This window comes from Tympanuchus pallidicinctus, unplaced genomic scaffold (assembly GCF_026119805.1).
Source record: "Tympanuchus pallidicinctus isolate F22 unplaced genomic scaffold, pur_lepc_1.0 scaffold11, whole genome shotgun sequence".
Lineage (NCBI taxonomy): Eukaryota > Metazoa > Chordata > Aves > Galliformes > Phasianidae > Tympanuchus > Tympanuchus pallidicinctus.
The window spans coordinates 20,902,705-20,917,216 of NW_026294627.1; the positions used below are offsets into that span (position 1 = coordinate 20,902,705).

Genomic DNA, 14,512 nt, shown 5'->3' on the forward strand with positions numbered 1-14,512 from the left:
TCCCAGCTCTGCCCTTGCACTCCGGCTCCCTCCACCCCATGCTGCCTCCAGCAAGGCATGCTCAGGGGCTCTGGGACAGTATTTCCCTCCCATCCTCACCCAGCCCCCGCCATCAGAAGCAGGTAGAAGGGACAGCTTTTTCATTTTTAAATGTAGCAAAGTGGAAATACATGCATTAATAAGTATCTGGAAAAAAATGATCCTTCCTATCACACTGCTCTAGGCTGGCTTTATTTCCATGCTTCTGAATAGCTGAAGGCAGAATTAGGAGATTTTTTTCCACCACTGACAAATTATGGGATGTCTATTGTTTGTTTTTTCCTTTGCAATGGGCCTATGTTTTAGTATATACTCATTTCTTATCTGGAAGAGAGAAGGAGATGGAGTTACCTGAGGCATTGTTAAGAGATGGATGCAGTTATGTAGTATAGCCAGTAGTGGAGACAACGAAATTTAAGAGGCACATAAAGTGATACAAAAGAAAACTGAACAGTTAATGCAAAGTATGGGAAATACGTAACTGAGAAAGGCACATGCGCTTTTGTTTGCATTTTTTTGTAAGGCTTAATTTATGCTAAGTAGTATTCAAGTAAGTAAACATGATTGTAGGCTGCACTAAAAATAACACTGAAGAGCGACTGTAGGAGTCGTTCTATCAAATCTCTGAAGTGCTGTGTTTAGTTTTGTTACACTGACTGGAATGAAAAAAATAAAGGAGATGCGTAACTGAAATGATTAGGGTTCTAGAGAGGGCTGTTTCAGTACGATTTGGAAGTCTGGCACTGCTTAGTTTCCATAGCACAGGAATAAAACAGGTCAGGCTAAACATATACAATACAATAAATCTTACGAAGAAAGGTAATCACACGCTTTCTATTTATCCTATTTCTGTTTATGTTTTCTGCTATTCCAGGCAAGGGAACACTAAATTACACTGAAATAGCAACAAAGATAAAATTTCTAAATGGAAATACCATTAAAAAAATTCATTGACTTAAATCCCTTTGTTTCAAGATACCATTGAAGTCAGAAGGTTAGAATTCAGTTAAACACTGAACGTGTCTCTGAGTAACACAAATCATACAGGTATGGTAGATGTAAAATTTCACAGTTAGATCCTGGGATGTGTTAAGCTGAAGAAGAGAAGTTTTGTTTAGATGTCTTTGATAGAATCATAAACATGCTTGCTGTTTGAAATTATGGGTTGGCACACAACCATACTGCATTAAAAAATAAATTATTAAAAAAGAGTGGAACGTGATTCAAATCTTTTATCCAAAATAGAAATACGCTTTAGTTTAGCATTATACTTTTTTTCTTTACTAAATTATTTTTCATTTGAATATTGGCTTTCATATGACTTTGAACCAGTAATATTTCAGCATTCTTATGTCCTTTTGAATTTGGCTGGTCTTTGAGACAGTGCTCTTGGGCTGTCAGTTAGTGTTTTGTACTGTAGGACATGTCCCTTTCTGGCCACTTCTTAGTCCAAAATAAGTAGCTGTTCATTGAAATATAGAGATTTGTGTCTACTTTTCTCCAACTGAGAGGACTGTTCTTTCTTCTTAGGGCTCCGTTAAAGCACACCTAAAACGACTGTTTTTAGTATATTAAAAATGATTGAAAGAGGACAAAATAATTTAAATTGTAACATAAACATTCATATATGTGTGTTTTATGATAATCTTGAAAGGACCATCTATGCTTTAGCTGCTCTGTTCTCTGTGGACATGTAGGGCAGATTTAATTGGATAAGCGAGTGTCTACAGTGATTTTTTTTTACACTCTGCATATCTGCAGTTTTGAAAGGACCACAAAGAGATTCAAGTTTCAGGTGCTGTGACATCAGTTTTGATCATGTTACACAACTGAATACCATAATGCTTTTAACAAGGGAATTTAGAGAATTTAATCCATACCTGGATATTAGAAAGGAGATGGTGGGCTTTAAAGCTTATTTTTATTGCAGTTCAATACTGTCTGCTAAAATAATAGGCAGTAACATATGGAGATGTTTCTTACATCAAAATGCATTTCTATTTAGCTATCAGGAAATTAGGAGAAGATTCCCTCTCTAACTTATTTATAATACATTAACACATTAAGTCATCTTAGCCACTTTGTTACTGAACTTTCCCTGTTTAGGTATCTAGGTATTTTTTAACATATGCTCTATTGACATTTTTCTCTTCATGCATTTTTGATTTTTTCTTACAGTAGAAATGTTCATTCGCCCTAAATTCTACTCCCTTATATACATAATCAAATTGCCACACTTGTAAAACCTCCACCTCATTTATGGTACTGAAGGGTCACCATATAGCTCCTAGTATGTGTTATTCTGAAGAGGACTTCTTCAATTATATGCACTGTTTTTCTAAACTTGTGTTTTTCATCAGAACACATATAGGTGAAAACAAGATTAAATGTTTCATTGTAAAAGACTTCAAGAATGCAAGTGCAAGAAAACGGATTATAAATAATCTTAAGTATATATGCAGAAACAAAATTGAAACAAGAGTGCTTTCATGGATACTGCAATAGCACCTGATTCCATCAGTACCATCCAGCATTGCTCTATAATGTGGCCTTATTGTGTGTTTTCTCCCTCCTAGGAATTAATTCCAGAATTTTACTATCTACCAGAGATGTTTGTCAACAGTAATGGCTATAATCTAGGAATCAGAGAAGATGAAGTTGTTGTGAATGATGTTGAGCTCCCACCTTGGGCCAAGAAGCCTGAGGACTTTGTCCGTATCAACAGGATGGTAAGTAGCACTTTAATTTCTCTTCAATTTTAATTTTCATCTCTTTAGAGTTAGGCTTAAATAAATGAAATAGAAAGTGAGGGAAAATTTGCATTCTCTGTTATTTCAAAGAAAGGATATTTTTCGACAAAATTTAATTATTTTTGAGAAAGCATGAGATTCCATGAGATTATTCAATTATTCACGGGAAGGCATCAGATAGGCATAAGTTGGATGATGCAGGACAGCCTGAAAAATTTAAGTCTGTTTCTCTTTACCAGCTTTCAAATGAAAAATTCGAAAGCTGTTGTAAGTGCTGGCGTGTTGCAAGAAATGTTACATTCCTTTCTCAAGCCATGTAATTCCCATTCAGAGATGAGCTGGAAGTACAGAAGTATGAACACTAGCCAATAACTGAAGTCTCTGTAGACTTTTTTGAAAGAAATGATTTGATGTAAATTACCATGAAATCCACTAGATTTAAGCACAAAAAACACTTATCTATATCAGTATTTTGTTGGGTTTTTTTTTTCTTGCTTTAATGTTATAAATAATTATCTTGGTTAATGATAGAATTGAAATGTTTGTTTATATTCATTTTAAGGGTAAAATGATAGATATATTCTGATATAATGGCAATAGTTCAATTTATGGTTGTCTTTTGGAAATGGATCTTTCTTAAAATGTGTCTTGTCTATGTTGTTTATATAGCTTTTGAAGCTATGGGTTCCCATACAGTTGCAGAGCCATTCAGTTGTTTCATTATTCTCTACAGGGCTTTTGTTGTAGCAGTGTATGTCTAGCAGTGTTATTTTTCTTATGATCAGTTTGGCAATTTAATTTCAAGAAATGTGTATTTAAAGAAAATTGTTCTTAAGGGGCTGGTGGAAAAATAGCTGTATGAAGTTCAAAAGAATAGGGGAATGTTACAAAAACAAATTTATTCCTATGATTTAGAAGTGGGTGTGTGGAACAGTAAATGATTTGACATATGTACAACAGTCTCCTTAGGAAGTGATGGCAACCTCATCACTTCAGATATGAAATGCACTAAACAAAGCATGAGAAATGTGTTCCAAGGAATAGTCCATAATAGGCAGGATGAAACTGAAAAACATTTCCCTTCTTGTTCTTGGCTGCTTTCACTTATAGCAGTGTATAATGTAACACGCTTTCTAAAAACAAGCAATTGTCATAGCTGCTAGCAATAAATTCAAATGCAATTTTACCACAAAAAAGGGACTGTGAACTGAAAGGATCATTACCCTCCATTACCATTCTCAAGTGTAACACATGCAGTCACAGGTGAGCATCTCCAGGGTGCCCATGTCACTGCACAGAACCCTCTTTTTGGATTGTGGTTGCGGTGAAACCTGAACTGGGAAGTTGGTCAGCAATTTGATTTTGACATCTCTAAGAACAGAAGCTCAATACCTCAGTGGCAAAGGGTAAACAAGCTATCATCTATTGGGGAATAAAATGAGAGATGTATATTGATGATTCCCTTTGGTGAAATTTTATAAAGGATGTTCCTTTTTTTCTGTCCTAGCTTGTGTTTTTCCATCTTTCCACAAAGATGAGGATAAAGAGACCTATGTGCTAAGAGATCACTTGAAAGTCTTCAACTTTAGTTTGTTTCTGCTTTCTAGAAAATAGCATAGGAGCTCTCTATAGAAAATTTTGTTCTGAGATATTAGCAGCTGTTGAGGAAAATTTAAAGTACAAAACTATCCCCCTTCATGACTATTCTTTCAATGGAGACTGGTAGATAAAAGCTGGAAATGCTTTTAGATATTAAGCTGTAGTAGCACTAATGACTGTTTCTATGACTGTTTCTATCCATAAGTATGCTCAGATTGCTGTAAACTGGATGAGCTGGTGTTAAGATACTCCACTTCAACTAATAGAATACTTTGCCAATTTCTAAAAACACAAGTGATCTAATTTTTGTATCACACTCTTCCTATTCTGCCTTCCACTCCTGTCCCCACATGTGAGCATTGTCCTGCTGTTACACAGTTCTACCTGGAGGCATTTTCTGCATTGCCTTCCTTCTTCCTAACATTTACTTTTAGCAGGAGCAGGATCGCTAGATCGAAGTTCAGTTCTACACAGATACATACTGCCTTGAAGTGAGCAGTCTGATGAAATTTCTAAGGAATGGCTTAGAAAACAAGAGAAAGATGCATAGATTTACTTGAATTAGATGCAGAAAGCACACTGAAAATAACCTTTGAAGGAAAGAATTAAAGATATTCAATGAGAAGCAGAAGTCTGTAAACAAAAATAGTACTGAAGGAGAGCAGCAGTGAGGGAGGAGTGATAATGAGCAGCAATTAGATCAGATATAGTTCTATATCATATATAGAATGGTTCTGTATACCACCAGTGTATTTGGATGCCATCTATGGAGAGTTGTTGCATCACAGCAGATGCATTCCGTTGTGCCTGCCTATGGTTCTTTTGAGACTGCACCTGGAATATTAGATTCACTTCTGGGTGACTAGAAGACAAAGCATTTGCATTTGGAAGCGGTTCAGAGGCTAGAAGCAACATGAAGAACTTTGGGATGTTAAAATAGTGTTTTAGGTGCGTAATTTTTTGTGAAACTTATCATGGAGTAGCAAGTAACTGAAAAATGCATAAAGTAAGTATAGAAAGAAGTCACAGAATTTTTTTTTAAAGATAAAACAGGTAATATATTTTCAGGAAAACCTTCATATAGGGTTTATTAGCTCAGATAGCCACTACACTTTCATTTTGGTCACTGGAAACAGACAGGTCAACGCAGGGAACAAATAGAATTGGAAAGTCTGACATTCTCTACCTAATGTCAGAGCTGTGTTCTGAGCTGGTCAGCAGATGTATTATTCAGTTAGGTCATTCCCAGGCCAAGCTCTGGCTGTTACACAAGAATCCTTCTCCAGAAAAAAAGTAGCCCCGCTTTGGTGCTGACGTGTAAAACACAGCAAGCTTGTGCAAGTCTGGGATTTCTGCATTAGGTTTGCAAAGCAAGCCGAGAGCAGGTTTACAGGATGGCCACAGAAAATTGAAGAACATTTCAAGTAAGCGTTATCCTGATCCTTTGTCTAATGAAGTCAGTGGTAGTCATTTCATTTCAGTGAATAGGATCTGATGTGGTACAATGTGTCACATAGAGTGGAAACTTATTTTTTCCTACCTGACAATATTTTTATTTGATCATGCATATTTTTTTTGCTCGCTACCAGCATATACACATATATTATGTATAGTTTTGTGTGGAGGTAAATACGAATATGAAGTCTACTTGTCCATTTACAAAGGTAAATATTTTCTTTTAATAACAGCTCACAAGGGCAAGCAGAGAAGAGCTTAGCAAATTCCACAGAGACACAGTGATATAAAAAGATGTAGTTTAACCAGTTGGTTAACAAAACTTACTAAAATTCTGTTCTAATTAATAAAGGGCCGACAAGTTTAGGTTGGTTCATTTGATAGTTCAATCAGGTGTTACACGTTTCTAAGCAAATACAGAAATGGAAGTAAAAATCATTTCCCATCAAAAAAGATTGCTTTAAACTTTGGAAAATTAGACATACTATAAACAGTGGAAAAGGCACTCAGTGCTGTTATTTTAAGATCTATTACAGCAGATTCTAAAGTCTCAGTGTATACATCAGGGATCGTTGCAGCAGTTTTATTTATCCATACAAAGCTAGACTGATTACTATGGACTTACTCATGAAACATTAATAAAGCACTATGTTCAATGCTAACATGATTATGGTCTGACCTCGGTGATGGCACAAAGGACGGAGGCAGAAAGTGTCCCTGATAACATTACCCTAATGCTAGGCTCATCAATCATAATCTCCCAGTTTACCAGGAAAAAAAACCCACACATAAAACCTTCCACAGATGTGCATCTGTAGTCCTTCTCAGTCTCTCAATCCCTACAGACTTTGAGCAGTCCTGAGAGCCAGAAATAGAGCATATTCAGGCAGTAAGTCAAGCATGTTAAATCAAGGCAGGAAACACCACTGCTAAACACTGAAGCAGAGCTTTTTAAATAACCAGTCTTTAATTTGGAAACAAAAGATGCAATATTGTGTAATTCAAAGTTAATTATAATGATATTTTCATTATGGCTTAGACACATATTAAATTGCAAATTACAGTGTTGAGTAAAATGCGTTCACTGCAAATTATATTTTTTGAAAGCCTGAATGGTGTCCTGTTTTTCTTAAACATATTTTGTTCCTATTACATAGCTGTTACTAAGATTGAATTCTCCTTCTGTCTTTGAAATGATTTATTTAAACTCTTCTGCTGCCAATTGCATTTTTGTACAGATCTCTGGCTATTCAGAAGCATGCATAGTATTTCATAATTAAAAAGCTTTTTCAATGGTCATTAGATACATCTATTATGAAATCTCTGTGCTGCAAGGATCAGGGAGATTTATCGTTTTTGCTCACCGTTCAGCAGCAGTTGGCATTCCATTCTTAGCAGATAGGCAGTATATAAGATTTTGTATTAAGATTTTGTATTATTTCATCAGTCGTAGCATGTTTGATTTCTTTGTGCCTTGCCAAGGTTTGTTCTTCATGCAATTAAATTCATTCAGATCACAGGTGTTTCAGTCCTACTGGGAAATGACAGTGGGTTTTTCTTTTTTTCTTTTTTCTTTTTTCTTTTTTCTTTTTTCTTTTTTCTTTTTTCGTTTTTCTTTTTTTAAGCTTTCTATATCACTGAAGAATCTATTTACGTACTGAAGCTGCTCACATAAAGGATCAATTCCTGCACAGACATCCCTAGAATAACCCAAATATGCACAATACATCTGTTTCTCTTTTATTAAAAGATTAATTTGCTTAAACAAACAGAACAAATTCCAGGTATCAGTATTTCTTTTTTATTGTGCAGCAAGAGTCAAAGACTTTACCCCCTTGAATGGTACAAGAAATGCTGAAAGAGTAAGTGAAATATTAAGCTGAGATTATCTGCATATTCAGAGCTTTTCTATTCTCCAGACACATGCAAAAAAACACCAAACACTGATTAAGGCAAAATGCCTGTGTGTTAGAAAGGTGTTAGAACTCCTGATACTTTACGCAATATAGGTTTTGCATTAAAATAAAAACCAGTGTCTTCAACTGGAATCTCTGAGAAACATAATTTTTACTCCAAATTAGGATGAAAGCGTTCTACCTTCATCCTTCAGAAACCTCAGAATTTAGGAGAAAGAAATTTTCACTGTAAGTGCAATTACCTAAGTTCCTTAAATCAGACATCTTGTGGAAAGCATAGGTGTTCATAGATGTTTCACTCAGAGGGTGGTGAGCACCAGAACAGGTTGCCCGAGGAGGCTGTGGATGCCCCATCCCTGGAGGCATTCAAGGCCAGGCTGGATGTGGCTCTGGGCAGCCTGGTCTGCTGGTTGGTGACCCTGCACATAGCAGGGGGATTGAAACTAGGTAATCTTTTCAACCCAGGCTATTCTATGATTCTATGGTTCATGTGTTCTAGTTAAAAATTTTACTGAGGAGTGACATACGAAATTCTTACATTTGCCCAGAATTTAAATTGGAAATAGATATAGAACTCGATTCCACTAACCAGTAACTTGGCTAATATTAATCTCACTTAGTTTACGCATAAGGATCAACTTACTAATTTCTATTTGTATTTTACAACAGTTACAGGTCTGATTTTCAGCCTGTGGAACATGTGTGCATATGCTTGCAGGCAAACACAGAAAAAACACAATTCCTTTACTTCAAAATATTTATCTTTCTCTCACTAGAGAGTTCTTTATTATTAATTGTAATAGAAAACAAGCTAGATATTACCTCATTTCTGTTTAATAGTTTGTATCTCTTAGAAAGGCATAAATAATGCTGTATCATTATTAATACATATACTATATACTTATTAAAATTTTACTTCTACATAAGATGTAGAATAATAATGACAGAATAACAGAATAGAATAATATGACAGAATATCCTGATTTGGAAGACACCCACAAGGATCACTGACCCCAACTCCTAGATTCATACAAAACTACCAGAAAACATTCCAAGATGGGTGAATTTGCAAGGACCTCTGGATGCCGTCTTGTTTAGCTTCCATTCCAGGAGGGTCACCCAGAGCAGTGTGCCCAGGGCCACGTCCAGGTAACTTTGGAAGATCCCCAAGAAGGATACTCCTCAGCCTCTGGGGAGCCTGTGCCACTGCTTCAATGCCTGAGAGAAGCTTTCCCAGTGTTCAAAGGGAAATTCCTGTGCTCCAGTTTGTGCCTATAGTCTCTGGTCCTAGCCCTGGGCACCACTGGACAGAGCCTGATGCCATCCACTTGCCTTCTCCCCACCCCCCTTTTTTTAGGTATTTATGGACACTGAGATCCTTCTGAGCCTTCACTTCTCCAAGCAGAAGAGTCCCATCTCTCCCAGTCTCTTCTCATATGGGAGAGTCTCCAGTCCCTTCAACGGATTCGTGGCACTTTATTGGACTCTCTCCAGTATATCCATGTCACTCTTGGTACTTGGGAGGCTCAGAACTGGACCCAGTATTCCAAGTGTGGCCTCACCACACTCAGTAGAGGAAGGATCATCTCCCTCCACCTGCTGGTGATACTTTGCCTAGGAATACCATTAGCCTACTTAGCAACAAGGGCACATTACTGGCTCATGTTCAATTTGGTGTCCAAGAGGACATATAATTATATAGGTGATAATTATTATTAATACCTCCAGTATGTTTTGAAGCCACAATCTTCTTGAACGCTGTCTTCTTTATGGCCATCACCTACTTACCTTAAAGAAATGTTTGTCTTTTTCTGCATGTTGTTACTCCTGTACCTACAAATTATATTTACACAGAAAATTCTCTCACCCTACCACCTACTAAGCATTGCATATTCGTGAAAAACCAAACCATGTACAGCTGACAGTGATGCACTCATAAATTTTCAGGAGGGACTTTCATGGAAGGGGAGCAGCTTGTACATTAGTGCAAATTAGAGAGAAGATTCTGCAGGTGCCGCTGCCAAAATCCCTGCCACAGCAGTTGTCCACCACACAGCGCCTGGCAGGTATTGTCCTTGCCACACCAGCATCCACACAGTCTCCCTGACAGTAACACACTGGGCTTCCACTTTTGCATGCAATTGAGAAAAGTATAGCTCCACATAACTAAATTTGTCTCTTACGTATTTCCCATTTAAGCATACAGACCTTTAAAGAAGCTTTATACCTCTTAAGATAGTACAATAAATCTGCTTAAAGTGTTGCAGACAGGGGATAAGACATGTTGCTGTGGAAAAACAGTTCATTTGTGTAGAAAGTTATTAAAGAGCAGATCCTTGTGAAATAGAAGTTCTTCATACCTGCCAGGGTCACTGAGACCTTCTCTGGAATGACAAGCTGTTGAGCAGCGGCTGGTCATGCAAGTTGAAACTGCCTCAGGGAAACACAACATAAGTGTTCAATTCTGCTACCATAGGGGAGAGGATGTTTTAGAAGATAATGGCTGAAATATGCTGATCTGACCCAAGCTTATTTATTTATTTATTTATTTATTTATTTATTTCTGATTTACTGTCCAACTTTTAAATAGTGTGCTTCTAACTCAAAATTCCATCATTTATCTGAAATGTTGTCTGCATACTCGAGAAATAAAAATGCTATTTTTGTCCACTGCACACACCTAACGTCATTTCATAATCTCCTTTGTAATAAATGGCCACAAGCCAACCTTACAAAATGCAGAGTTTGGAGGAGAAAGAGAACTATTGGACTGCTTATTGTAAGTTGGTTGGAGATGGATACTAGAAAGACAGCAGGCTTAAAATCCTGCTCTAAATTTTCTTGCATACAAAGGAACATTAAAAATTGACCATTTAAAGGTTAGGAAATGCTTTATTCATGATTATGGTAGCATACTTAATTTTGTCCTTGTACGCTAACATCCTTCAAGCTGAATAAGGTAAAAGATCTATGAAAAAAGAATACACAAGATCATGCACTTACTGACTATAGGCTGCACACATGCAAAATAATATAATTATGGATCTGACATTACTTATTTATTTAGAGACACACTTTGAAATTGAGTAGTTTATTATTAATGTATTTTAATAAGATTAGGCAAAATTTGCATGTGATGGCCTTTGATTTTGGGAAGGGAGTAACACATTTTTATACAGTTCTCTGCAACATTTGTTTGTAGGTTCTTGTAGAATCCCAAACTTCAGCCCTTGAAAACTGAGCTCCATGTCAGCTATGAAGTCTGAGCCTTCACATCTGTTTTCCTCAGAAATAGTGTTCACTGATTTTGTCAGAGAACGGTCTGGTTTTCCATCATGGCATAGAGTTCCTCTTCCATGTGAAGCACTGGGGAATGATTGCCTGAATGAAGGAATTAGGATTATTCAAGAGAAAAAAAAAACAACACAAAGCAAGTAAACAACCAATCCCAACAAAACATAATCTTTAAAAATTAAAAGTGCTAGATAACATTACATAACAGATTGCTGTCAGCTCTGCCTGTGTGCAGATGAAAGACAGTAAGCTTGACATAAATGTTTACATAATAAATTGTATTAAGACTGGTATTCTTTTCTTCAGACAGAGCCAGGCTCATGTCTAATGGTGCCTAGGGCTAGGGCCAGAAGCCATGGGCACAAACTGAAGCACAGGAAGTTTCCTCTGAAAACCAGGAGCACTTCTGTGCTGTGCAGTGATGGAGCACTGGTACAGGCTACCCAGAGGCTCCTCCTTGGGGATCTTCCAAAACCCCCTCAACATGGCCCTTGGCACACTGCTCTGAGTGTCCCTGCTGAAGCGGGGACTGAACAAGTTGACATCCAGAGGCCCCTGAAAACCTCAAGCATTCTGTGATTTCATTATTAGTTTTCTTCAAATTAACTAATTGGAAGTTAGTGCTCAGATCTAATAAGTGAGCCAAATCTCCTCTGATCAGAGGGAGCTAGGTATACAAAACTGTACTAAAGCACAATTTTGATGTATTTTGGGCAAGGGTGGATATAAAAACATTGTTAGTGGAGCAAGAATCTTCATTTTAGTACCAGTTCCTGTTTATCTGAGGCCTTCTCTAAAGGTAGCGTTGGGAATCAAAGAATTAGAGCATCTAATGTACCTTCTGAGTCAGCTTTGTGAAGGGATAAGGAGGAGCTATGTAATGCCTTCAGGCTTTGTAAGTTCCATTTCAGGCAATGATATCTACTAAGGATGCAAATAGTTTGATACAGGCATAGTGTTTGTATAATAATAATATTGCCATCATTCTCTTTTTCTAGCATTAGTCCCTTTCCATATGCTAAGCAACAGGGTAACAATCCTTGAAGACATTTCTAAACAAGTAATGTCCTGTATTTTCCCTGGTGGACCAATCTCGTGTCAGAAATGAATGTGAAAAAAAATCTTTTCCTGTGAGAAATAAGTGAAAATTCACACAGAGAGTTGAGAACCTGATTTTGTCAATGTGCTTTGTAATCCTCAAGTTTCCCTCTAAGATTTAAGGCTAATTATAACTAGTCAGAAAAATGTGGAGGAATATCGGGTTTATGAAATTGTTTTCTCACTTTTATCAGTATATCTTGATGAATTATCCAACTTATTTGACAAGCCCAAATTAATTATTAAACCCTTGCAACCAGGAGAAAGTCAGTGGCTGAAAAGAAAGATACCTTGATATAAAGTTGAATGAAAGAAAAATGCCTTTTTAGGTATTTCTGGTTTTTTTTGTTGTTGTTGTTGTTTTGTTTGTTTGTTTTTCCAATATAATTCTGTTTTCCAATATAATTCTGTTTTTTTAATATTTGAAAGATTTCAAATGAACTGGATAAGCCTGAACAGAAAATGTAATGATTCCTCAGTTAATAGGAGATGGTAAGACGTAATTTAAGCACAAAAGCGCAAGATGGAATTTAGTTCCTTACTCTGAACTTCACTTGCAGGCCCTGGAAAGCGAATTTGTGTCATGTCAACTTCATCAGTGGATTGACCTTATATTTGGCTATAAGCAACGGGGACCAGAAGCAGTGCGCGCACTCAATGTTTTCCACTACCTAACATATGAAGGCTCTGTGAACCTGGACAGTATCACTGATCCTGTCCTCAGGGAGGTAGGTGTTTATGCTATTTCATTCTAAAGACTGCTGTCATCTCACAAGAAATGGTACTTTTTTCATCTTTCACTGCTGCCAAAAATTGTAGGGTATGATTCAGAATTTGAACCCTTCAGAAGCAAGAATTAATTAGCTAGTGATGAAACAGATGTCCCAAGGTGTTTTGTTTGCTTGGATTTACTAATATACTCATATTTTATAGCCTCTTGTGATATGGAAAATCGTAACATAATGTATATTCTATAATTTAAATTCTGAAACTTTTTATAATTTATTACTTTTAGTAAGTTCACTTACTAGAACTGAAAAGCTAAAGAAAAAGACTGCATCACAATCACAATAAAAAATCTATTTTTTTCAACCAGATAATGTGGGAAAAACGTTTATGGATATGAAAATGCTTGCTAGATGGACAACAGAAATAATTCAGATTAGTTCTGTGTTAATCATATAAATCATAATTAAAATGATGCCAACACAGAAAATGTTTGCTATTGTGCATATAAACATTTATGCTTGTATGTTTGTGCATAGTATAAGTATGTACATTGAGTGTGCATCTGAAATGGCATTATCAGGAAATCTTAAGAAAAAAAAGTACTAGTTACCTTGATATATGTTTTCTTCCGGTTTCTGTATTTGTTTTTATTAAGACTGTTAATTTGAATCATTATTTCTCAAATATCATCCAATCGTTGGATAAGACAATTGAAATTAGGTGGAAAGTGTGAAGAAGCAACAGCTGCTAGATGAGTACCGCTGTGATGAAGCTGTATACACAATCTTCCATTCCCCCAGATAGTTACCATCTGCTGTATGCAAAATAGTAATAATTTATACATTGCCAGGCGATGTGTTATTGTTTGTTTGTTTGTTTGTTTATTCTTACATCTTGGAATTACTCTGAAATCTACAGATTTTAGAGGGAAGTATGTTACAGAAAGCAATTCAATTCAGTGTAATTCTGGGTTTTGTCATGTTGCTTTCTAGTAGTGAGTTGCTTCTTTGGTGCTTTTTCAGGAGCAGAACTGAAAAAACCATTTGGTTTCTTATGTTGCTATAGCTGGATTTTCACCTCATGCACTGCAAAGCTTATATTTTGTACACAGTATTTGGCTTTACAAATGGGCAAAATTGCATTGATACCAAATATTTGTTGATAATGTGTACAAAACCATCTTCTGCATTTAAAACTTTGATGATGAGAAGTCAAAAAAGTAGAAAAATGCAAAAACAAAGGAGCAGTGGTTTTTAAAGCATAAAACAGGTGTCAAGCACCATGAATGCAAAGGATTAGCATAGCTTAAGGTCCTGATTTACATGGGCAGACTTCGATGTCTTGACTTTAAAAGATCTACTCCCACAGGGCAGCTTGTAGGATTGAAGTCTATCTGTCTGTCTCTGCACCTTATTTAACATCTTATGACATGATGAGGCTCTTCAACTCTCCTGTGGCTCTGCTTACATGCATAACTTGTCATCAGAAATTTCAAGAAATTCATGGAAATGTTTTTGTTCACTCACTTGTACATCTAACCCCTGCCCTCTCAGTCAGTAGTGCATAAACCTCTTCTTAAGCTTTTATTTACGCCAAGTAAACAACTGAAAGCACAACTTCATCCTTATTACC

General features: G+C 36.4%; 1 protein-coding gene across 11 annotated transcripts in view; it reads left to right on the forward strand.

Annotated features, from left to right (window-relative positions):
- NBEA (neurobeachin) overlaps positions 1 to 14,512 on the forward strand; it is a 457,907-nt gene that overhangs the window by 396,260 nt on the left and 47,135 nt on the right. For all 11 annotated transcript variants that reach the window (XM_052670998.1, XM_052670989.1, XM_052670990.1 and 8 more), the window contains 2 exons: positions 2,616 to 2,768; positions 12,712 to 12,879. In XM_052670998.1, the coding sequence (XP_052526958.1) occupies positions 2,616 to 2,768; positions 12,712 to 12,879 (321 nt within the window). The remainder of the gene's footprint in view (positions 1 to 2,615; positions 2,769 to 12,711; positions 12,880 to 14,512) is intronic.